The sequence below is a fragment of the Lampetra fluviatilis genome, chromosome 23 (assembly GCF_964198595.1).
Source record: "Lampetra fluviatilis chromosome 23, kcLamFluv1.1, whole genome shotgun sequence".
In the NCBI taxonomy this organism is placed as follows: domain Eukaryota; kingdom Metazoa; phylum Chordata; class Hyperoartia; order Petromyzontiformes; family Petromyzontidae; genus Lampetra; species Lampetra fluviatilis.
The window spans coordinates 8,805,422-8,830,507 of record NC_136297.1 but is presented as its reverse complement, the minus strand read 5'-3'; the positions used below and the strand labels follow the sequence as shown (position 1 = coordinate 8,830,507).

General features: G+C 47.9%; 1 protein-coding gene across 5 annotated transcripts in view; it reads right to left on the bottom strand.

Moving 5' to 3' along the window:
• Window positions 1–1,737: 1,737 nt before the first annotated feature.
• Window positions 1,738–25,086, bottom strand: part of LOC144940725 (CREB-binding protein-like) — a 47,623-nt gene continuing 24,274 nt past the window's right edge. For 3 of the 5 annotated variants that reach the window (XM_078867089.1, XM_078867088.1, XM_078867092.1), the window contains 21 exons: window positions 24,437–24,802; window positions 23,751–23,987; window positions 23,018–23,203; window positions 21,877–22,083; window positions 20,632–20,797; window positions 19,847–19,965; window positions 16,295–16,534; window positions 16,035–16,123; window positions 12,916–12,996; window positions 12,290–12,343; window positions 10,740–10,796; window positions 10,525–10,602; window positions 10,282–10,349; window positions 9,535–9,697; window positions 8,896–9,042; window positions 8,381–8,494; window positions 7,315–7,480; window positions 6,937–7,104; window positions 6,594–6,755; window positions 5,773–6,054; window positions 1,738–5,346 (listed from right to left, as the gene is read on the bottom strand). In XM_078867089.1, the coding sequence (XP_078723215.1) occupies window positions 2,770–5,346; window positions 5,773–6,054; window positions 6,594–6,755; window positions 6,937–7,104; window positions 7,315–7,480; window positions 8,381–8,494; window positions 8,896–9,042; window positions 9,535–9,697; window positions 10,282–10,349; window positions 10,525–10,602; window positions 10,740–10,796; window positions 12,290–12,343; window positions 12,916–12,996; window positions 16,035–16,123; window positions 16,295–16,534; window positions 19,847–19,965; window positions 20,632–20,797; window positions 21,877–22,083; window positions 23,018–23,203; window positions 23,751–23,987; window positions 24,437–24,802 (5,727 nt within the window). In that variant the 3' untranslated portion in view covers window positions 1,738–2,769. The remainder of the gene's footprint in view (window positions 5,347–5,772; window positions 6,055–6,593; window positions 6,756–6,936; window positions 7,105–7,314; window positions 7,481–8,380; window positions 8,495–8,895; window positions 9,043–9,534; window positions 9,698–10,281; window positions 10,350–10,524; window positions 10,603–10,739; window positions 10,797–12,289; window positions 12,344–12,915; window positions 12,997–16,034; window positions 16,124–16,294; window positions 16,535–19,846; window positions 19,966–20,631; window positions 20,798–21,876; window positions 22,084–23,017; window positions 23,204–23,750; window positions 23,988–24,436; window positions 24,803–25,086) is intronic. The other 2 variants (XM_078867090.1, XM_078867091.1) reach the window with 2 other exon arrangements.

Below are 25,086 nucleotides of genomic sequence, written 5' to 3'. Positions count from 1 at the left end.
TTGAACAAACGGCAATTTTTCACCGAGGTAAAAAGACTTAACATTTTGGCCAGCGGGCAGTATTCATTGTGAGTAGGCCCTCAATGTGTTTAGATGGCACACACACAATTTTATTTCCAGAATTTAAGTCTGGTTGTTACTTTAAGTTTAAACAAGATGTCTAACCACTGAAGCAATGTAATACTGGAGATGTCAAATTTACGCTCGTCTTACAACTGGAAAAATGGATTATCACATTGCAGGTGGCAAAACGGGTGACCAAATCATATTAACCGTTTGTATTAGCGTCTTTATATTACTGAAGAGTGTTAAATTTATTTTCTTTCATTGAGCCATTCACTCAGCTCTTGGGACCTTAAACTCTATAAACATACAAATTCTAAATATGCTTTGACAAGGCCTAAAAAAGCAGCAGAAAAAATATCACTCAACACAATGTTTCCTTGTAGCTCGGCAAAAGTTTTTTTTTTACAATCACCACGTACGTAACTCCCCTACAGCAGACGCACGCATTTCAATTGACTTTACCGAGATTTAAATAACAAATATGCTGCTGCCGAAATGAACTTAACAACCATTTGCTTGCCAGTGTCCTCAAGAGTTATGATCAACGCATAGTATGCATTCAGAAAATCGTTTGTACGTAAACATATCACCGTTTCCTGTGAGAGGCTCGCAATTTACAGGACACATTGCTGAGACACTTTCCTGGGAGCTCATGCACGAGAAGTCAATCTATTGCTTTTTTTGCCATCATGTTTATTCAGCAGAAAAACCACAGCAGTGTGGTTACGTATCGCCGAGACCTAAAGTTGTGCTCCTCCCCTTTGGAAAACGACACATTCCAAGCAGGGCGGTTCAACGAGGATTTCTGTTTCAGTGTTTTAAATCGTTGGAAGAAATATTACAGTATTTGGATTTGTCCCCATCTCAGTAAGCAGCAAGCACCTTGTATGTAGAAACGGTGCAGAGTTGGTCATGGCAAGGGAACATGACATTTAATTCATGAATCAACAAGTTGGCGGTACCTCCTATTATTGACATGAAGAATAAAAAGTGGGATGACCTTTTCCAAATGACTGCATAATTTTCAACAAGTGACCAATAAACATTGGGGGTTCTCACTCCACACTGGAAGATGTGCTCAACCCAGAACCATGGGATAAAGTGTTTCTACCGCAATTAAATTATTCTCCGCTCAGCAATGATTGCCAATATTTGTACTCGGAGTCAAGTACGGCCAAATAAAGTGCAAGCACCAATTTATTGGTTTATCAATGTTCTAACAAAATCTGATGAGTGTGACCTTATTAAAAACTTGTCAGAACTCAAATTACAAAAAAATATATGCCAATGAAATATCATAAACTACATTCCTGATAAGAAAAAAAATCCGTTGATAGTGTTATAAAATTACCATATCACAATCCAAAGCTGCACCTAACATGAAAACAGCGTAAATAGATCACTACATCGCAAATCACAACGCCAACGTTAATCCAAGAAGCATGTCAATTTCACTTGCCATAGTTTGAAACCAATGATCATTTGGTGCCAAGTATGTAAGGATTCACGATTTACATTGTGTTTTATTTAACGAAACAGCAGTCCTTCCACCCAGAGTAAAAACTTTGGGAATTTTTCAACACTTGGCCGGGTCACGGGCGTGCGTCCAGGTTTGTGTTCACGGCACCTGGGCGGACTTGAGAGAGAACATGTCGACACTAACGCTGCGAGTAGTTGTACCACAATCTCATTTATTTAGCACATTACTGCAGAGGGACACAAGGGGCCGTCATTGGCTGGCAGACAGTCCTGTAACACAGTTTATATGTACATGCCCCCCTACCAAGCAAGCCACTTTCCGCGCCTCAGCAATGGGTGGAAGTCGGCATCAATGCACAAGGGCTTTGGTTCTTGTACAAACGTAAATTCATCGGCAACAAAAAAATAACAAAATAATAAAAAACAATAACACTCCCCCAAACCATTTACAGCATTAACGCGATATCAAGGTCACATCACCATTTTAAAGGTGCACACATTTATTTCTTTTAAGCATAAAGGAAGGAAATATGCAGTTTTTTTACAGTGCCTTCATTTACGTTCCATCATATATTTATACCAATCGTATTCCAAGGGCCTGCATGATTTACATTGTTTTCTTTCTTTTACAAGATCTTTACACTCCAGAAGCATCCGAGAGGGCACGGGTAAGAAGCAGCTTCTACAGGCGTCGTGAGAGAAAAAACTAGGGCTAGGAAGAAACCAGGAGGCGGAATCATTTCTACATCCAAAAGACAGAGGCATCGGCAAATAAATGTGCGCGATATATCTATAATTCCTAACTATACAAATTAATACTTGAAACGTCTCCACAGACACTTATAGAAAAAGTTTAAATTCTTCCGGCTATATCTTCATCTTAGAAAGAATGACATTTTTTTGTGTACATTGACATGTTGCATTTGCCACAAATGAATTTGGACACGATACAACATGAATGCAAGAAAGACGGAGGAAAAAATATAAAATATGCATATTAAAAGTTCGTTGTTGAAAAATCAGTGTCCTTAGCAAAACAAAACGATCCACTGCGACCGGCTCATTCCGGCCAGCATGGAATATATTAGCATTAGCTTCCCACAAGAATTACATCCTCATTACTAAAGTTTCCTACGTAAATATTCCCAAGTTTAACTGTACAAAAACAAAAGAAAAAAAAATTTAAGTCAAGTCCGAAGGGTGTGTCCATCTCCACACGCAACACTACAACGTCTCCACAAACTTTTCCAGCTCGTCAGGCGCTGTCGGACCATTGCCCCCCATGTCCGACCCATCGGCCCCGAGGCCCATGTCCCCAGGCCCCAGGTGGTGTTGTCCCATGCCAGGCCCTGGCAGCTGTGGCAGCATGGCGCTCTGATCCGGCGCAGTGAAGTGTCCCTGCTGCTCCATTCCCGACGGCTGCGGCGGGCCGCCTGCCATGCCTGGGTGCGGGGAACTCGTCTGCGGAGAGACGTGGTGTGGCGACGGCTGTATCCGCGGCGACGGGCTCGAGTGCGGAGGCTGCGACTGGGGCCGCGGCGACGGCACAGGCTGCGGCGAGCGCACTTGGTTGCTGAGTGACGTTGGGATCTGCTGGCCGGCCATATGCGCCGCTTGCTGCCCCGCCAGCATGTGCTGCTGCTGTGGGCTCATGGGCGTCGACTGGCCGCCGCCACTCGCTGCTGCGGCCGCCGCCACCAACTGCTGCTGCTTCATCTGAACCTGTAGCATCAGTCGCTGCTGCGCCTGGGTGATGGCCGTGGGGCCACCCTCAGGGCCCATGCCACCCTGCGTCATCCCGCTCATCATTCCCTGCTGCCCCATCTGTGTCGCCTGCATGCCCAGATGCTGCTGCATGCGCTGCTGCTGCTGCTGCGGCGTTGCCTGCTGCATGGTTTGCTGGTAGCTCGTGGGCTGCGGTGCCTGGAACTGCCCATGAGCGCCCATGGCCTGCTGCTGGTACTGTGCTCTCCGCATAAGCTGATACGATTGCTGCTGCCCCACCACGCCCGGCCCCATGCTCACACCAGGGCTCATGCCCATGCTTTGCGCCTGCGGGTTCATACCCATGCCGGGCTGAGGGCCGCCAGGACGCATCGCCATTGCGTTTTGCAACCCCTGCTGCATCCCTGACTGAGGCTGCATCCCCTGCTGCATCGCCTGCTGCATTCCCGGCTGCATCGCCTGCTGCATGCCCTGCTGCATACCCTGCTGCATGCCCTGCTGCATGCCCGGCTGCATGCCCGGCTGCATCCCCTGCTGCATGCCCTGCTGCAACCCCTGCTGCAACCCCTGCTGCAAACCCTGCTGCAAGCCCTGCTGCATGCCCTGCTGCATGCCCTGCTGCAAGCCCTGCTGCATGCCTTGCTGCATGCCCTGCTGCATGCCCTGCTGCATGCCCTGCTGCATGCCTTGCTGTGGCGGCATGCCCGGCTGCATGACAGGCTGGCCGGCCTGGTAGCGGGACGCTCGTTGCTTGATGAAGGCCGCCATCAGCTGCGGGTTGCTCTTGAGGATGTTGAGCACCTGCTGCTGCTGCTGCGGGGAGCTGGGCGAACGCAACGTGCGCAGCAGGTCCTGCAGCGCTGACGGCGGGATCTGGCCCCGCTGCACACCCTGCGTGGGGACCTGCATACTGGGGCCTACGCTACCACCCTGCGCTGCCACCATGTTCATCTGCTGCTGCGACATGCCCATCTGCAAGCCCGTTGCCCGCTGCATGCCCGGCTGCATCTGCTGGGTCGGCATGCCGGGCTGCTGCCAATGATGCATGCCCATGGCCCCTATGCCCTGCGGCAGCTGCTGTGGCCCGCGCGGAGCCGTCATATTTAAACCCAAATGGTTCATCGACGTCATCTGCTGGCCGGCCATCATCATCGGCGAGTTGCCCATTCCCATGCTGCCGTTAATGTTGGATGGCCGCGAGAACATGGACGGCGACTGCTGCGGTTGGGGCTGCTGCGGCTGCTGCTGCTGCTGCTGCTGTTGTTGCGAGGCTATGTGCCGCTGGTTATGCGCCGCCATCTCGATCTGCCGCGCCATCTCCACGGCGGCAGCTGGCGGTGCCTGTCCGGGCCCTGGCTGCCCCGTCGGCTTTCCGCCCGACATCCCGGGGGCTCCCGCTTGGCGCGCCATGCCGTTGTTGGCCAGCGTCACGTTGTTTGGCGGCTGCGAAAGGCCCTGCGGCACGAGGGCGGATTGCGGCGATTGCCCGACGGCGGGGCCTGGGGGCGTCTGCGGCACGGCCTGCGGCCCCGTCGGCGTGGTCGGCACCGAGCTCCCGCTGTTGCCCGTCGGCGAGGGCAGGCCCGCGTGCGGCGGCGTGACTCTCGGCGGCGGAGGCGGCTGCTGCTGCGTCACCTGGGTCATCGCGGCCATGCGCCGCCGCAGCATCTGCGCCTGTTGCAGGCGGTGCTGCAGCTGCTGCTGCCGCAGCTTGTGCTTGATGTTGAGGCAGAAGGGCACGGGACACTTGTTCTCTTGACAGTGCTTGGCGTGAAAGCAGCACAGCGCGATCAGCTGCTTGCAGATGGGGCAGCCGCCGTTGGTCTTGCGCTTGCAGACGCGCGTGTGCTGCACGACGCGCTTCATCTTGAGGCAGGACGGCAGCGAGCAGTTGGCGTTGAGGCACTGGCACGCGTGCACCAGCGACTGGATGCAGCGCTGGATGCTGAGGCGGCGCGACTCCTGCGGGTTCTGCATGGGCTGGTTGTTGCTGTCGTCGTCCAGGCCCAGGCCCCACTTCTCCATCTTGTGCTCGTGGCCTTTGGTCTTGTAGCAGGCCACGCACAGGTCGTAGTCCTGCAGGCATACGGCAAGGAGAGAAAAACGAATTGACCAACTAGCCCGAAAAGCCACTTGTGAGCTTTAATTTGCACTTTCTTTAAGAACGCCTCCATTAGTACTTTTATTTTAAACCACTTTTGTCACGTGACATAACTCATATTTCTGTACAAGAGTAGTATATATTTCTCGAGAATTGAACACACACACACACACTAATCAATGCGGCATCAACGGACGCTACATTTTCTACCAGCAACTATCCTTTTGTTTTACTGCTACAAGTAACAAGGTTAGCGCCGAACAGGGGAAGTAAATACCAACACACATGCACCAAAAACCGAGAGGCCGATCAGAGTCCAACACAAAATGATATCGACAAAAAGTCTCGCGCGATGGCGGACGAGAGACCGTCGCCCCCTCCTCCTCGCTTGGTCTACGCACCTCGCACACGGTGCAGTGGTAGCGCGTCTCCACGTGGTGCTTGCACTCGTTGCAGGTGTACACGAAGCGGTCCTGCCCCTGGTTGTGCAACTCCACCAGCATGCACATGGTGGACCACTTGGCGCGGCGGAGCGACGAGAACTCGTAGTGCTTGTCTCGCGCCATCGTCAGGAAGGCGTCGCGCCCGTCCATGAGGTCGCACGTCACCAGCGGATCTGGGTCCTGGATTGGCGGCACAGAGTTCGCCGCCGCCGGGGGATGTAGCCGGATGACGAAGAACACCTGGAAGGGAGGACAGAACAAGGCAAGTTGATGCAGGTCATGAGGGTAGTGGAGATTGGAGTGGAAGCCTCCAAGTGGGAAGGGCTTGTCGATTAATTCATTTAAAACGTTCACAGCAATTTTCACCGATTACATCCCAATTGTAATTCCATCACGACTACAATACAGATTGAACATTAAACAAACGCGTATCTGGCAGGGGTTTGGGATTTCAATGTAGAACCCACCTAAACCACCCCTTATCAACCCAGGCACGCATACCCACCCAGCCAACCATACCCAGAGAGAGGTCTGACAATAACATCTATTTGAATGTATAAAGCGTATTAATACAGCACCCATACCCATACTCTTTGGGTCTTTCGGTAAAGTCACCTAGATAGAAAAATATCTACGCGACTTTAACGAAAGACCCAAAGACTATGAATTCCTGCAGTCACGAAAGCTTTAAGTCAACCCCATACCCATCTTACGCAGCCCAACCCCATAGCCACCAACACACACCCCAGCCACTCTTACCCACCCAGCCACAGACTTACCTCCTTGTGTTTCTCCATGGTGGCGTACAGCTTTTGAGAGAGGTCGTTGGACACGCTGGGCATGCCTGGCTTTTTCTTGCTGGTGCGGCTGCTGCTACTCTTGCTCTTGCTTGTCTTCTTGTTGTTCTTCTTCTTGGCGTTTTTGCTATCTCCCTTTTTCCCCTGCACAATCAGCGCAAACGAAAAAAGTGCGTGACGCTCTCAGAACGCAAGAGCGCGGGCGCAGACGTACAAGCTGGGTACCTCAAGCAGAGGCGTTGTGTGGGACCTTCAAACATCGGCAGCGGCCCAACGACCGCCACCAAGCGAGCGGTCCCTGCCCATCGTACCATACGGCCCTCACCTCGGTGCTCTCGCACGATGCACTCGTCTCCTCCCGCTTGCGCTCCTCCTCCTCTTGCTCCAGCTCCTTGATGCTCTCCTCCAGCACGTTGGGCCAGAAGTCTCCCTCAAAGTAGGGCAGCTCTTTGGCGCTCGTCAGCCGGTCATCTGTGGCCTGCTTCAGGATGTCCTGCACCGTGACATCGCCAACGTACCGGGTTAAAATCAATACAGCAAGATTGAAAAAAATGTATTCAACGCGGCTCGCGCAATTCAGGCGCCGAGGACTGACGCACATTCAATTGGTGCTTAAAGGTATAACCACTATGTCAGAGGTTACATGCTCGCATGACGATGAGCTTGATGGGCACGCTTTGTTGTTCGTGCGTCGCTGCGTTACCTTGTAGTCATGGACGATTCTCTCAGCCACTGCCTTGTCCAGCATCTTCTTGTACCATTCTTGCAGGCGCTTAGGCTTGGGTATCCTCTGGTCTGGCGGGTGGCAGTGGAAGATGTAGTCGTCGCCCTCACTGGGTGGGCACGCCCAGATATGACCCTGGGTATAGCTGTGGACAACATCCACACACACACACACGATCTGAGTCAAGGGTGTGCCCATCGGAACCAGATAGAACATTCAGCTTTTCTGCTTGCAGAATCACAAGTTATACAAGTGTTACTACATTGTAATCAACATCTCTAGGCTGCAATTAGCATTATAACGGGCTTGCGGCATGTAAAACCGCCAAATTGGATCGCCTAAATTAACAAAACATCTTGCCGGTTGACAGGTGTCGAATACTTACCGAATAGCATTTGCCGAAGGGTAACGCAAGACTCAAAATTCCCCACAATCTCCCAACGGATTTGACAAAACCAAAAGGAGCTCACGGATGCATTCGACTTCTGGACGAGAGGATGTTTTCTCCTCTGCCCCCACACTCACCCAATTCGACTTCTAGACGAGAGGATGTTTTCTCCTTTGCCCCCACACTCACCCAATTCGACTTCTAGACGAGAGGATGTTTTCTCCTCTGCCCCCACACTCACCCAATTCGACTTCTAGATGAGAGGATGTTTTCTCCTCTGCCCCCACACTCACCCAATTCGACTTCTGGACGAGAGGATGTTTTCTCCTCTGCCCCCACACTCACCCAATTCGACTTCTAGACGAGAGGATGTTTTCTCCTCTGCCCCCACACTCACCCAATTCGACTTCTAGACGAGAGGATGTTTTCTCCTTTGCCCCCACACTCACCCAATTCGACTTCTAGACGAGAGGGTGTTTTCTCCTCTGCCCCCACACTCACCCAATTCGACTTCTAGACGAGAAGATGTTTTCTCCTCTGCCCCCACACTCACCCAATTCGACTTCTAGACGAGAGGATGTTTTCTCCTCTGCCCCCACACTCACCCAATTCGACTTCTAGACGAGAGGATGTTTTCTCCTCTGCCCCCACACTCACCCGATTTTCTTGACGTACTCCAGGTAGCCAATGAGGATCTCGTGGTAGACGGCCGTGCGTAGGTGTCGCGGTCGGAAGAAGTGCACACTGTCCAGGTACGATATGTACACCCGCCTAGCAAAAGGAGGACCAGACATGCACGTGTTATGCCTGGCTCAACGGATGGGGATAGTCAAGTGAGCTCTGATTATGGCGAATACGATGCGCAAGGAAGTGGCGTGGGCTAGTACGATGCGCAAGGTATCACGTAGATTATAGAGCTGGCCCAAATTATAACAGCTATAATTACTGGGCGATCTGGTTTATCGATACTCCGTTAAAACGATATTTTATTTCCAAGCCTCTACATGTCCCCCCACCAATCTCAATACACAAACTTCTCAAAGCTCTTCTGATACACTTGGTCCAACATTACTGGTTTGTCATCAATCACCTACTGCACAAGGCCAAAGTCTAGTATAGTCGGTGGGGGTTAAGGAGATTTATTAAGCTTAATTGACAGCACGTGGCCTTACCTCTGATTGGGTGGTGGACAGTCGGAGCCGTACTCCTGGACGTGCATCCCAAAGAAACAAACGTCGACGCCGTCAATCTCCTCGAAGGCAAAAAGTGCTTTAGCTCGGTAGGGGAACGAGTCCGCCATCTCCCCGTTGTCCACAAACCTAGCGCAAGTGCAGAGGGCAAAACACACACACACACACGATCAGCTTAGAGGCAATCAGGCTTCTACATAATGGTAAAGTGCCAACACATTGGATACAACATATTAAGCCTTTCAAAATATGAATTACAGGTTTAAGCATTCTTGTGAAGAACAAATGCATTACATTGTAGTGCCATCAAATACCATATAGGCAATGCTCATCACACCACACCCAAAATGTGTCGACCAGTTTCCAAGAGATTTACACGACTATTTTCCAGATTGGTCACCGTATACATACACCTCAAACTTAATTTGGAGCTTTCCATACACCTCGCCTTATATTAATCAGCTAATGTATGGTGCGGTGCCATCAAGTTTATCACGAGAATGCCAGTTGTGTTATAATACATACTTGCTTCCGACGGCCGAGCTAAAATGCATAGAGCAAACCCGAACGGGCACCACAGGGCGACCACACTGCTGCTGCTGCTGCTGCCCGAGAACTCACCTGGCTTTCATCCCAGGTTTCACCTCCACCGTTTTGTCGGAGACATGCACCACGCGCACGGTCACCTCGCCCGCCTCCGGGCAGTTCTGCCGTCGCAGGAAGTTGTTGACGCGATTCTCAAGGTGAGTGCCCAGTTTGGACGTCGGCAACCCCGCATTCAGGCCTGTCAGGTGGAGGAACAGTTATAGCAGCCGCCGTAACTCGACTTCATCTCATAAGCCAATGGTATATATCATGCACTGCAATGTTAGCAGGTATGGTGGGGTTGGAGCTGCAAAACCACGACACATACGGCTATCTCGGTGGCAAATTCGCTCACCAGCAGATTATCCAGACACCCGGGGTTATTGCGGACATTCGAAAAGAATCCGGATTAAAATCAAAAGCATACCAATTAGAGGAATTAAAAACCATTACTTGTGACGTATGCCATACTCAAAACGGATTAACGTGTTTACTGAGTGAACAAGAGGCAGGGTGTGTGAATCAAAGCCGTGTTACAACACCGCTGATGCACAACAAAGTTTTATGCTACAGAATTTACACTTGTAATATTTCAACGAATATCAGTGGCCCTATCAACATGGTCCTTCCAACTCTATATATTATATGGCGAGCTGTGTGGCACATGAAGCTCAACAGGCTCTGCTCATTCGCCGTTGGAACACATATCAGAAGCAGCACTGTCTTTGGGGAGAAGAGATGAATCGCAGGATCACACTGTTGTGGTCATCGCACTCCACTTACTTTTAGAACAAAACTTGTTTTCTTTCCTCGTCCTTCCCGTTTTCTTTAAACAAGTGTCACAAACAAAGCTGTGGGCATAACAGGAGGGTATTTCAATAAGAGGTTACCGCACAAATTGAGCGTAAATATTGCACACACAAACCACATTTTAATGTAATCACAAATGAGAAATGTTCAGCTTCATGGAGGGGGGGGGGGGCGAGACGGTTTTATTTTAAAAGAAGCCCAAGGCATCACACTCACCCGGCTGGCCAAATGGTCTCATTGTGGAGCGCACAGATTTGGTGCAGCTTTCGTCCACACTCCTTACACTCGACAAACCTGCAACAGCAAGCAAGCGGCAAACAAGGTTATACAGGGACAGGCAGGTCCGGTGGTGGATGTGCAGCAATTACAAAGAAAGTGCAAGGCATGGTGGATGGTGACTAGTGCCGGAAGTGGGCAGGGCGTGTACTCACGGCTCAGGATCAAGAGTGTCATTTTTCTTCTTCTCAAACTGGTCCTTGTTAATGGTCCTGTAAGAAACAGTGCAGCAGGGTTACACACACAGGAACATCATGGGCTATGCCGGCTATAAGGCCAGGCAGGTCCCCCCCCACACAGCCACCATTTACAACGAGGTGGTAGAACACTCAAAGGGTAGTAAAAAAAAATCTAAAATAACGAAATATATTCAGATTCACCATTAACTTCTCTTATTTGCAATATTGTAAATCCTGACATTAATGTAAACAGTTTTACGTATTATATTTAGTGCATACACATGAAGCATACAAATCTCTTTCATCATCTGTATAAATGTAAAAAATGTGTATTTAAACACGACTCCTATTGACTTCCCATGGCCAAGTTACTGGTGGGATTGCATTTTGATCTCCAGGGTCCTGATTTAATACACTAGAGAAATGTTACGGCGCAAACGTCGGTAATTGTCAACAGCTATGCATTTGTGACCAACTGTGGTAACTTCGTGAAATAAATACAGCGATAATTCTGTCAGGGTCATTGAAAACAACGTGTGCAAAAAAATAAGCCTGAAAAACAATGATTGGTCTAAAAAGCACACAGCCTCGTGTAATTCCTGACACCTGTCCGATCTTATTGGAAGTTTCCACCCCAGGTGCCCACTAGGGGGAGCAGCGACCCCATGGCCAGATTTAGGCAGCTGCATATATTTGGCAAAAGAAAATGGCGCAGCAACCGTCCACAAGAATTTCGAGCAACGATTGCCTAAAAACAGACCTGGTTATCAATGGCATTTGCCGTGTGCCTTGTCGAACTTAAAAAAACATGCAAATGTGTGGATGCAAAGGGTCCCCATGTTCACACATGTCAGTGTGTGCAATTGGTCAGTGGTCAGTGGTGTTCCTGTTGCCATGGTGCACACACAAGAGCACTGGACTTTTAATTTAAGGTGCTGCTGGCCATTGGGAAGTAGGCCAAAATTACAGGCAATTCACAAGGCTGGGATTGAACTGCTCGTCTATGGCGTGGCTCCATTAAGCTGTACAATCTGTTTACAATGAGACGGAATTTATTTTATTTAATGCATTTGTAATGCTCCGGTAACTCCTTTAAAGCTGCAAACCACTTTTTTTTTGCAAAGGGGTCCCCCCCCCCTTTCTGCAATTAATATATGCCAACAGAACATTTGAACATGGTAATTGCAGTCTTGACACTACCACACAAACTTATCAAATATTCTAAACATCTTGTGCTATGCACTCAGAAGAGCACTTCGAATTCCCTGCTGCCAGATGCATGTGTATATAAGCCCAGGCTTTTTGCCGTAACATAGACTTCCCCATAAGCTTGTCAGCCAATAGACCATAACGGAGCAAAGTCTGATGTTGATCAAGTTGACTTAATCAACACCTCAAAGACACTGGTTCCATATCCCATCGAGGGCCTTTACTACCAACCATGCCCACCCAACGAACCCGTACAAGTGTGGATTAAACAGACACAAAAATACAGGTAGTCCCCGAGTTACGATGCTCCGACTTACGATATTTCGATCTTACGATGGCGATAGCGATACGACAAAATTGCCATCAACAACCTAACATCGTTCAAGTGTGCAGACGACGGACAGAATCTTCGTGAGTACAGGACAATATGATACGTTACGATACGTTCAATGCATGTATGATACGTAACTTTAGCGATTTCATTTTAGGGTTACCACGATACGATACGTTCAATGCATTTTAAAAGTTTTTATAGCAGATAGGATTGTTTCCTGAAAAAACTTTATATTAAATTGCAGTTCATATAGGTAGGCTAAGGATTTACCTTGTTTTTTTTTACTTTAAAATTTACTGTGCAATACAGTATTGTAATTAATAAATACATACAGTATATAGTTTATATAGCACGGCACTGTAAATTGCTCTGTTTTGCGAAATTATCACCATTCTTTAAGACTCCTGGGCAGGCTAGGCCATCTTCGACTTACGATATTTTCGACTTACAATGGGGTCGTCGTAACGCATCTACATCGTAAGTAGAGGACTACCTGTAAACGCCTCATCCTGGCAAAAACTCCCCCCCCCCCGCACTCCCCAATAGTCCAAAGCTAAGGCACACCCCCCCCCCAACCCAACACATGCACACACCAGTCTGACAACTTACGTTTGCGGCTGAGAGGGATCATCCCCAAGGGATACGGTATCCCCTTGGATCTCATTGAAGCACTTTTCACAGTAGTGATACCTGTCAGCAATAAGGCCATATTTGGGTGAACTGTCCGCCCCAACAGAACACAGCCAACGCGGCAGCAACGAAGCCAAGCAGGGGAGGGGTGGCGGGCGGCGACGACGACCGGCACAAACCGACGGGGGAGGGTGGGGGGGCAGGGAGCGATTGGTTGATGAGGTTGCAAGTGGGAGGAGGGCAAGGGGGGGGGGAATCATTTTAGGGGGGTCGTGAAGGGGGCAATGCGTGCGGTTTTTTTTTTGGTGGGGAGGAGGAATAAGGGGCGTGTAAAATACAAGGGTAGTGGGTTGTGAGGTCGGGAAAAAACAAATGGTACGCACAAAGGGGAGACGCAACACAAAGACAAACACAGAGCAGAGAGCCAAAGCAAAGCATTAGATTAGCAACTGATTTCAAAATTAACACGTCGATCAAGTCACATTACAATGAATTCCACCCGTAATCAACCGCCACTTTCCATCGATTCCTTGACTAAGCAATCAAGATAACGAATATCATTAACGCCATCGTGGCTTTTGATTTACTGTGATAATTTTCTCAATTTACTCTTGCCATGTAAATTATGGTTATAATTTGTTTACCAATACAAGCAGGACTTTACTTCTTTAATAGTTTACACGTTAAAGAATTCGCTACCATAATCAGCAGTGAAGCGGATTCTTAGTACGAGATTGCAAAGCGAAGCAGGAAATGGTAAAAATACAAAATGCAGCAAGCATGGGGGAAGCTTGAACAAGAGGGGCACAGGACAGCAAGTTTGGGGGGGCGGGGGGGGGGGGTACGGTTTAACCCTCAAGCCAGCAGCCATTTATAAAAAGCAAACCAAGTCTTTCCAACGTTCATTTCGTGTCAAAAAATACTCCTGGATGCGAGTGCTAATGCCTCTTATCTCGCTGAGCAATTGTTCATCCGAAGTGTAGACTGATTGAAAAAATAGATGCAACAGAGTGTTGCATACAAAGGTTGAGGAGCCTGTTCTGTGGCTGATACAATTCTCAAAATGCACGTGCTTGCTTGCTTGGGGGAAGATTCGGGCTTGAGCAGCCCTAGTTGAACCAATAGGATTCCCAGATAAACCACAAAGGCATGTCCATCACAACACTTCACATCATTTTAGAATATCACCAATGGCCTTTGTATACAAGAAATTACAAGCAACGACTACCAATTTGAAGTGTAGTGTCACCGTAGAATTGAGTAGAGATTGGAGATTATCTGTGCGCAACTGAATGGATTAACTGCAAATACGCTTGTTTGGCCTTTGTAGGAGAAAAAAACAATTTTAGAAATGTGAGAAATTAAAAGGTTTCCCGAGCAGCCAGTGGAACAGGTTAGAAGAAGTGGTGGCTGGGGTGGCAAGGGCATGGACAGAAAAGGGAAATCAGTCGGAAGGATGAATGCATGGACTGGAAAAAGCAGGCAGGTGACAAAGAACCACAGAGGTTACATCTGTAACAGCAAGACCACATTCCCCCCCCCCCTGTGTCTCCTCGTTGCAAGTGAAGCGAACGAGAAGCTTGCAAGGTTAGGCAGAGGATGAGCAGTCTATCCACGGAAGATAACGTTACATCAGAGATCCTGCACAGAACACCTAGAGAGTCACGTTGAAAGGGTCGAAACGTCGCTGCTCTATTTGACGAGTTGTTTTACCCTTGCACATACAACCCATAGTGCCAAGCTATTCCTTTTATCATTTTTTTTAGGATATGCTCGGTACAGTTTAAGTTTTTTAATTTCAAGGACTGCAATTGTGTAACTCGTGCAGTTTGCATCACCATCATGTGTCCATTGTGTTGTGTGGCCATGATGGGATAAAAAAAACATCTAAATCAACTTACACTGGCAATTATAAGGTTTTGTAAAATGTTATCACTGTGGTGCAATGGCCTTATCCTGCAAAGGACGTCACAGAATATTTAACATTTTCTATATCAGGCAGCGCTCATTTGGTAATGCCAAACCAAAATAGCTGTGACCCTTTGAAACCTTGCTGTGTAGAGAACATGCTAAGCATGAGGTTTATTTTTTTATTAATCTGCACAAATATCAAGTGGCATAGAAGTCGGGTTTATTCACTTTCCACTTTCTAATTGTGTGAACTCGGAAAAAGTAGCACATCACAACGCGTGCACTGCACCTGCAACGGCTTGTCCACAGAATTAGGTCTCATAAAAGTGACAGGTTTGTGGTGGTGCAAACACAATTTTGCAAGGAACCCTCTCTACATCTTGCGGAAGAGATATCTTCCCATCCCTTTCTTTCTCCCACATCTGCAAGGCAGTGTTCCATCTGCGGTAGGATTTAAAGACCGGTTTGGTGCAGACTGATAAGGATAGGTTATAAATAAAGTCTCATGCTGCAAGAGAGAGGTTAGTGGAAGTGAAGACAAGGGAGCTGCCAGCAGAAATAGGAAAGGCTTAAGAGCAAAGACTGAATGAGAAAAAAAGAAATGCCATTTTTCAAAAACCATCCCACAGCTTTTGCAGTTCACCCATTTTACACTGGAACATTTGGGCCCCATTTGCAAGTGCTAATTGTATAACCAATCATCTGGCCCACTTCTGTGGAAGAACAAAAACTCAGCAAGTGTCAAAGTACGTGGAACGCGGCGGTTCTTGTCTTGAACTAATGGCAAAAAACAAAACGTGTTAGTTCTGCTTTTAATTTTACAGTTACTATTACGACCACGATGTAATTAGCTCTTTACAACTATTATTAATAGTAGCAGTTAAACATTGATTGTGTCGATTGCGTACATCACAACGCTCAATTTAAACAATACTGCTAAATATAGGCCCACCTCAATGAAGCTGCACGACGCTTTGTCAGACTTTTTTTGTTGAAAGTCAACATGGCAGCAGCCTTGCTGCTTTTGTTCGGCACCAAATGTGCGCACATAACATTGTTGGGAGCTCCCAACGATGACGCAAACTAGCAGGCAACACTCGTGCCGTTTAGTCGGCGACTGGCTTTGTGGGCGGGGTAGGGGGACAAGGCACGTGAGGGGGGAACCACTCCGTGCGGCGCGCGCTCACCTGTTTTGGTAGCTGAAGTAGGAGGCGTCGCGGGGGATCGTGCACAGCTGCTTGCCGTAGCAGCACAGCGTTTGCGGGGAGAACTCGTACTGAAACGACACGGCACGGGGGAAACAAACCCACGGCATCAACGATGTGGCACCACGATCACTGACGCCGCCACCTAAAAGTCATCGATTTGAGGTGGCGTTGTGGACAAATTTGTAGGCAAAGAGCTCCGCACCGTGCGAAGAGAGTACGGGCACAATCATCACACTCACCTTGCGTCCACAGCAATAGCCCAAGCTTTGCATGACGGGGTCGATCTCCTGTTCGAACACCTCAGCCAGCTTGGAGCAGTACTTGTAGACACGCGACGTCTTGCGGTTGTAGAGCCAAGCGTTGTTGAACATGAGCCACACGTCGTCCACGTACTGCCATGGCTCCTGGTACTGCCCCGTGTCCAGTTTCCGCTTTATTGTCGACAGGTCCATTGGGGTCTTGACGATGTCAAAGTAGTCCTGCCGACACGGCGGCAACGCGAGAGTGAAGGGTGCGCTCGCCCAGCTCGGCACGCGACTCGGACGCGCTCAACACGCCACGGGCAAAATAAAGCCGTTATAGAATAACAAACAAAAGCACCAATATCAAGAAATATCAAGCATCTGAAAAAACCATCGCGATGGCTATGCAATCTTATGTTTGAGCAAAGTGAATTCTCATGAACCCTTAAGCGTCTGGATAACAGCGCGAGTCAAATTAAGTACGTACATGAGCAGAAATAACTGCATCCAGTTAAAAGGCTGCAAAAGTTGTGCAGTTTAATCAGCGAAAGTGTTATAGATTCACTTGTAGGTTGAGAAATTTAAATGTGATTGAGGGAATGGCGTACAAATCAAGCGCTCAATTCCTTGACAGCGGCAAAACAGCAGCACGATCGCAACGCACTCACTACCCTCCACACTGCACCACCTGGGGGCCAAAATGTATACAACCGTATAAGGTAATGCTAATCCGTCACCACTAGCAATTTCATAATTTGGTGCGTTTCTGTTAAAGAAACGTGGCTTCACGGTGTCTGGGTGGTTCACATGTCACTCAGAACAAACACAGCCAGGGGGCATGGGTTCGGGCGAGCAATTGAAAACAATTAATGAGCTTCACGCACGTGCGCCTTCAGCACATGGCTAGCAGGCCGTCAACAGTCGAGCCGGATTTGTCGATACCACGATTGCCTGGTACCCAATACGTAAAATAACGAGCAGCATTTTGCTCAAGTCTCCGAATACACGGGCATTATATTTCACGGGCATGAGTCACTCGGGACCAAAACAAGCTGTGGCTTCTTTAAAGACACGTTTTTATAAAGGACCTCAAGCGGTCGGTACGTAAAATGGCCGAAGGGCCCAACGTCCTCCCCCCAACGAATTGCACAGAATCACGACGAAGGCTGAAGGGAATCATCAACTTTTCTGCAGCAGAACTGGTACCACCATTGTGGCCAGCAGATGGCAACACAAACGTGCGTTCGGCTTGAGCGTGGCTTATCACGGAGAGGACCTTTAATTTGGAGCCTTAAATCAACTGTCGCGCATAAAGTTGCCGGTCAAGAAATGTCCGTAGGCACTTGTGGGGGCGTTAACGGCTTCATTTGGCCTTTATTTATTTATTCATTTTAAACTATTTTACACGTGTAGCATCATGTAGCGATTTTGCAATTGGAACTTTCCAACACAGTTTTAGCTCGCTCCGTATAATAATGGTACAAAATCTCCCGTGGCTGTGTCTTACCGTTTCGCAGAAACGCCAAAAAAATTTGATGACACATGCGCGCACACACACACACGCACACACAAACAGTAAAGCTGTAAGCGGGCTAGCTGGGACTTCATTTCCGTTCTTCTGACGTACTGAAAACATGTCAAGATGGGCAGATTATCTTCAGGTGACATTAATGAAGGTGGAGTATGAATGCCAATTAATGTAAAAAAAGCAACTTTTAATATCTTAAATCTGCAAAAACAGAGCTTGAAGAAACAAAAATCAAATCCCAGCAAGCTTTGGGTTATTGCACACGACAGAGGTAGTGGAGCAACGAAGGGATCAAGAACTGCAATGGAAGAGTTAAGGCATCACCAGCATAGATTTTCAAAGATTTTAAGCAAGGGCTTAAATAGGGCAACATAGCAGCACCAGCAGTTTTTTTTACAAATGGCTCACGGTAACAAACGGCCTTAAGTTTATACGAATTTGGTACATAAATACCGGTTGACATGCACACACACACACATTCAGCACCGAACAGCGATTTAATCGGCGCACTCATTTTAAATTATGCTATGTTCAGTTTATATCCATCACTACAGTTTTAAATGGAATCCATAATAGAGGTTTTGGTCGCCAAAGCCTATGTGTTACACATTTAAATGGGATATCATTTAAGTTGAAGCTGAAACTTCCTTAAAATCTAGTGCATGGGGGTTGGTTGTAAAACCAAGTGAAGAGACTTTGGGTCTATACATCAAGGCTTCCAGACGATAGCTTTGAATGCTACCAATAGGAAACCCAAGACAGTTATTATGCATTTCATCAAGGACCCAAACTGTCAAATTGTGTTCACATACAATGCACTAACAGTGACGACAGGTGTTCACCCACGAATGCCCGCACCGATCGAAATTTGGGTTTACTTTTGGTTCTTTTCATTGCAGCCATCTTTGAAAGGAATGAGCTCTGCCACACCCCTGGACAAGGTTAAGAGAGGGGGCAGCCTTTATGGGCAGTAGTGGCAGCTAACACAGTAAAAAGTGGAGCGTTCATATTTGGCAAAGGCAAACTTCCTGGGTGCATGGCTTTGTCACAACGATCCTTCTCCTAAGGCTGCAAAACTCTCCGACACATGTCCACTACAATTAATAAGTGCAAGCACTACAAGAGTAACAGGTGTCCTTTGCGGTTCATTGAAAAGCTGCTCGAGTGCATGCGGGTGTGATGAATAGAGATGTACACGCACTCATGTACACAAGGTTGGTGTCAGGTGAGATTGCACGAGAAGCTAGGCAAGGCATCCGAGCAAAAAGTGGGGGTTGGGTGAGTCACGTGGAGATTTAAGTGCCACACTTATATGCCCAAAGTCCAGGTTCTGCACGAGTTTGCGGGTTTCCCAATGCGGTAACTAGGTCGTGGTTTAATGAACAATCAACACTATGCATTTGACGAAGTTGAATTAACCACTGCGACGAGTTAAACTCAACCAAGTTCGGGAAGCGTAGATAAAATCTCCCGATTGTTAAGGCTCGTGGCGCAGCGAGGGGGCGAGGTGGATTAAACAATATCAGGCCTTACTCAAATGCCCCAAGTCAATTAATGAAATTTCCCCCCTGTGATAACACAGGGTTCTCTAACAATTACCAACAACAGCTCAGCCAGTTTTTCCCAGACTTGTGGGTGGCATAATTTAAAATTGGGCAGTTGCCTTCAGGATTTTCTAAAATGTCAGGCTTTGTGGTTGGACGGATACACACGGCCGTGTGCACAGATGCATTGATGGATGAAACCCCTTGTTCAGAAACAGGTGAGTCATCTAAGCTGCATTGCAATAAATTTAGCTTTTTAACAAAAGCTCTGCAGAAGAGCTTTGGATAAAAGGACATTCTTAAGGAAGGGAGAGTGGCACTTCCTTTGACATAATCTAAAAGAGAAAATCTCTCATTTGCCATTAAGTACTCGAACAATGGGAGCAATGAGTGTCTCTAGATTGGGAACAAATCCCGTGGGGAGGGTGCCAGGATGATGATGATGATTGTGACTGTGACGTGCAAAGTGTAACTCACGGGAATCCCCAGTGCCTGTGGGTCCACGGGCTGACGGAAGGGCAGGGACTCGGGGTCCTGCCGGTACAGGGCTTCCAGTGTGGGCATCAGAGCCTGCCGTAGCTCCTCGGGCTTAAACACTGCACGCCGGTGGCACACGAACGCATTTCCGTTAGGAACGCCGCCAAGCACCGCCTAGGCATGTACTGGGTTGGGGCAAAGGCGACGCAATCCAAATGTTATCCTGTGGATATGCACCCAATGTGTGTGTGTGTCTGAAGGGAGCATTAGTGATTTTAAAGTCTTTTTTCCTCAATAATAAAATGTTTTACTCATGTCGGACAGCAAGGGACACAGCGCAAATACATTTCTACTAGGCAGGTATATTCACTCAAACATCCCCCAGCGATTCAACAAATTGTCACGATTGAATTCAAGATAAATCATATTTTGGCTTGTTCATATTGTCTCATCGTTACCCAAAGAAACACGATTAGAAAATAAGTAGGAAGTAAAATTTAACAGATTCTCAGACGCATTATTTGATCAATTTATCCTGATATTAGGAATCAATTACAACCTATGAATAATTACATGACTGGCATCGATAACACAAGAGCTCCTTGTTCTTTTGAGTCTCGTCTTCTGTCAGCAAGCACAGCAGCGAAGGAAGGCAACGGTCCACCTTTGGGCACGATGTAGGTAACATATGTATATACTGCATATATGTATGCACAACTTTTTCTGCAACGTACGTAGCCAACCGTGCTAATTGGAGGTAGGCGAGGGGTGGGGGATGCCGTCACCTTTCTTGGGTCGTGGCTGAGGTGTGGCCGGCGAGGGCTGTGGCCCAGTCGATGAGTTGCTCGACTCGGAGCTCTCCTCCTTCACCTCCATCTTGATATCGGGCTTCTCGTCCACCTCGCTCGGCTCCATCTTTTCCACCTCGCCGTCCACCTCCTCCCGAATCGGCTGCGGACGACGGATGGACAGTGGTCAGCGTTGCAGGTTACAGACGCCCATCATCGGGGACTCGAGCACCGAGAGCCGCACTGTTGTTTTGTCTATCAACACAGTCAAAGCCTAGTGATGGGACCAACTGCTAAAACGCGAAATGCTTTTGAGAGAAGCGAACAGCTTGGGTTTTACCGAGTGGTGTACGGCATGTCCAACGTTTCGTTCCCAGCAATTCACATCCTGAAGCTCCCAGAGCGTGGGAGTGAAACGTCAGAAGTCGTGCCAAACAACAAGAATTACAACCCAAAAACACGTCCAATAGCCGTAATGCACAACCGCAATAAGCTACGTAAAGTAGCTTTTATTTTGGAGGCATGTACCCAAGCTGTGTGTTCTGGGCTATCCGAAATATGAGAGACGAAGCTTTGTTACTGAGAAAAAATTTGGGAAAATGTTCCATCAGTGTTCTTGTGATATTGCTGCTCTGATTTTACATTAAAGCGTATGGGCAATCCAGGGATGTCACTATTCCACCAGTGATGAACCTGACAGGACGTTAATTTTAAGAATTAATTAACTTCAAACTTGCGTTGAACAGCCCAAAGCATAGATCTAAAAGGTTGAATCTTCTTTTAAGCAACAAAAAATCACAGGAAACGAACGTACACATAAGGTCCATCAGGGCAAAGATACAAAACCTGCAGAGAAATACCCATTAAGGATTTTCTACATAACCTTGACAAGCATAGTTACTAAAATACACAAAAATCTATCTCTCAACCACTGAGAACTGTCATAATTCATGCTCATGATTTCACTGAAAACTACGTCATCTTACATCACATTCGTTTCTTTTCACTTCATTCGACAAAACACGTCATTTCAATTCTTAACGTACATTTCGATTTAAAGCTTTCGTGACTGCAAGGATTCATCTTCTTGGTTCTTTCGGTATTTCCCTTCTACGCGACTTTACCGAAAGAATCAATAAGATCTTAACGTACAATTAGACTTGATGCGGGCAACACCGCAATTCAAATTTTTAAGCCGCAAATCCATATCGACAGCGTCTAGCAGCGGCGGCACCGCTATACCTTAACGTCGGGCTTCTCGTCGGGCTGGGCGGCACCCTCGCTGGCGCCCTCCTCCATCTTTATCTCCATCTTGATGTCGGTGGTGGCGGCGGTGGCGGCTGTGGGGACGTCCATGGGCACGGGCTGCGAGCCTCCGTCCGACGCGCTGCCCGCCGACGCCGGGGTGCCCACCTTCACGTCGCCGGCGCCCACGCACGACTGTGACATCTAGGGAGGCAGGAGTTGCCGAATTAAGTAACAGGATGTTCGCGTTGGGCGTGCATCGATGCGCACAATAAAGTACATTCTTAGGCATCCAAGGTGATTATCCAAGAGGATATTACGAGGACAGGTTGAAGTTAATGGATATTCTGATGGCCAAATTGCATTCAAAATGGCTTGCAGAATAGTTGTTGGCTGTTAAATAAGTTCCTAAATGGTTGCATAAAAACAAACCATTCAATGCAAAGTAAGTTACGAATGCCATTGCTCCCAACAAAGATTTACCACCTGGCTACATCTCGGAACAAAATGCCTATGTCAATCATGTGTCCAGGAAAACATCATTGGATAATTTTAAAAGGGTCACCAATACATGTTCATAAACGTATTTTCTGTCTTGCAGACTCTTGGCTACCTTACAGACCGGTAGGTTTAGGAGTCAAAGATCTGAATTTCGTCGACAGTACTGTATTACAGGTATGCACTAGTTGGCAAGAATGAGCATTCTAAGGACAACGGACTAACCATGTGTTGAAAAAAAGGGGACCGACATTTGGTTTCGGGCTGATGTGATGACGAGAGTGCAGTTTTTCTGAGCATCAGTTTGGCATTTAAGAACCTTTTTTCAATAATTCGTCATCATTGTTAGAAATAATTTATTTTATGATCCTGTTTAAATAGCTTCTTGTTCATCTAATTTGTAGTGCTATACACCACATTAGGCAAAAATGTAACATGAGCATATGGGTAAGCATAAATCCTAAACGACGATTCAACCCGAGCATCACAAGCACAGAATTTTTATCCTGTGCATTGCTACGCAACTAGCAGCAGCTATTGCACACCACAGTGCTATCCATACCCAGTTCCAACCACAGTCGCACGCAAACATGTTGGCATTACGCGTGGCTCTGCGTCGCAACTCTCCCTGCCGGCTCACCGGAGTCTTGGGCTGTGCCTGGCCCGGCGTCCCGGGCTGTGGCTGTGGCTGGGACTGCGGGCGCGGTGGTTGCTGCAGGTGCTGGGGCCCTGCGGTTGGGGATGGCCCCACAGACGTGGGTCCCTGGGCCGGAGGCAGCGTCGTCTGCGCCAGAGGAATCGCCTGGCTCTGTGGAGAACGCTGAACCTGCATTGCGCCCGGGGGACAAAAAATCCACAATGGTCAAAAGGCCATCAGGGCCAATTACGTTGATGTGCCAAACACACTTTACCGTTGTTTCCATCCTTCGGTCAATATCCCGAATTTAGTTGCACAATAAACACGAGGCCTTCTAAGATCTCATAACTACCAATGGCTTTAGGTCTTACCCTAGGTTGCCAACCTCCCGATGCCCAACTCCAATGCCTGCCTGTGTACCTGCTCTCCTACATTCTGCACATCTCCCACCTAAAGCAACCTCCACTTTCTAATTACATTCATACAGAATATGCTTTCAAGATTAGCATTTCTCCGATTTTAGCTAACTCAAAGGAGAACTGCTCAAACCAGATAGCACAAAGCGCATGTAAATGGCATACGCCATGTTGCTTCTTGTTGTATCCGCCGTGTTTAACGTCAATGGCCAATGTTCAGTTCTAAAATATATTCTGACATTTCGATTCCACAAATAAAAAAAACGAAAGCTTCATCAGTAAGTCACCCTCCACAGTGGTTACCAATGCAGCCCACATACCTGAGCAAGCGGTTGAGGCGGTGGTTGCGGCTGCGGTTGCTGCTGCTGCGGCATCTGCTGCTGGGGCGACTGCTTCCCGTGCATGCCAGATTGGCCCGTGGGCGGCTGGCTGGACTGATGGGTAGGTGGCAGAGGAGACCCGGCTGATGGAGCCATCCCGGCCACCTGGGTCACTGGAGGAAGCCCTGCGTTCCCCTTTCCACTGTTTTGCATGACTGTGCTTGGCATGGGTGCCGCCTGTACAAGACATGGGGGGGAGGGGGCGGTGAAATCCAAAGGAAAGCGTGTGCATGTAAATAAGATCAGCAAAGTCTGGAAATTTTCCCACCAATTTGCAATCCGACATCATCAACTCTGAAAAACTCATTCATCAGTGTTGTTTATTTTTTTTGTTCTTTATGCACCACTTTCAATGCATTATCAGCAAATAATGTTTAGATTTGAAATCAGCAATTATGAACCTCCCAACACAATGAGACTGTCCAACATGTTGTCACATGTAAAGCAGTGAACTGCATCGATTTGTATTATTGTTCTCTGCAATCGCAAGAAACATGGAGCGTGCATTGCTCTCCTTCCATGGAATTACAAATGACAAGAAATCAGAATATTTACCAGTTGTGAAGGAACACCTGCATAACGGTAAATGTCACTATTAGAGTACATAGAGGGACTATGGCACACACCTGTGTGGTAGCAGGCTGCGGAGGGGTTTGCGAGGGGCCCCCGCTGCTTGTGGGTTTGCCTGCTGTCACAGGAGGGAAAGGCCCCGCTTGTTGTGAGTGGAACTGCTGCTGCTGCTGTTGCTGCTGCTGCTGTTGCTGCTGCTGCTGTTGCTGCTGCTGCTGTTGCTGCTGCTGCTGTTGCTGCTGCTGCTGTTGCTGCTGCTGCTGTTGCTGCTGCTGCTGTTGCTGCTGCTGTTGCTGCTGCTGCTGTTGCTGCTGTTGCTGCTGCTGCTGTTGCTGCGGTGTCGGCGGCTGCTGCTGCGATTGCACTCCAATGTTGCCCATGTGCATCATGCTTTGCGCCGGCGGCATGCGCGTATTCCCCATCTGCAAGAACACGAACACAAAACCCATCATGAATCGACCCACGCAGTACAATGGGGAATTGGAACATCAACCCAAACAGCCGCCACGTAACGAATCACAAGTGTGAGACAATGAAGATGGTCAATGTTTACTTCATTCAGAATAACCATGGCTGGTAGCTATCATGTGATTCTCACCAGTAATGAAAGCTGGTAGCCAAACACACTGAACAATAATCAAAACGAGTTTCCAATGTAATGGAACCCGATGCAGCAGAAAACACCAGCCGCATTTGATTTGTTTTT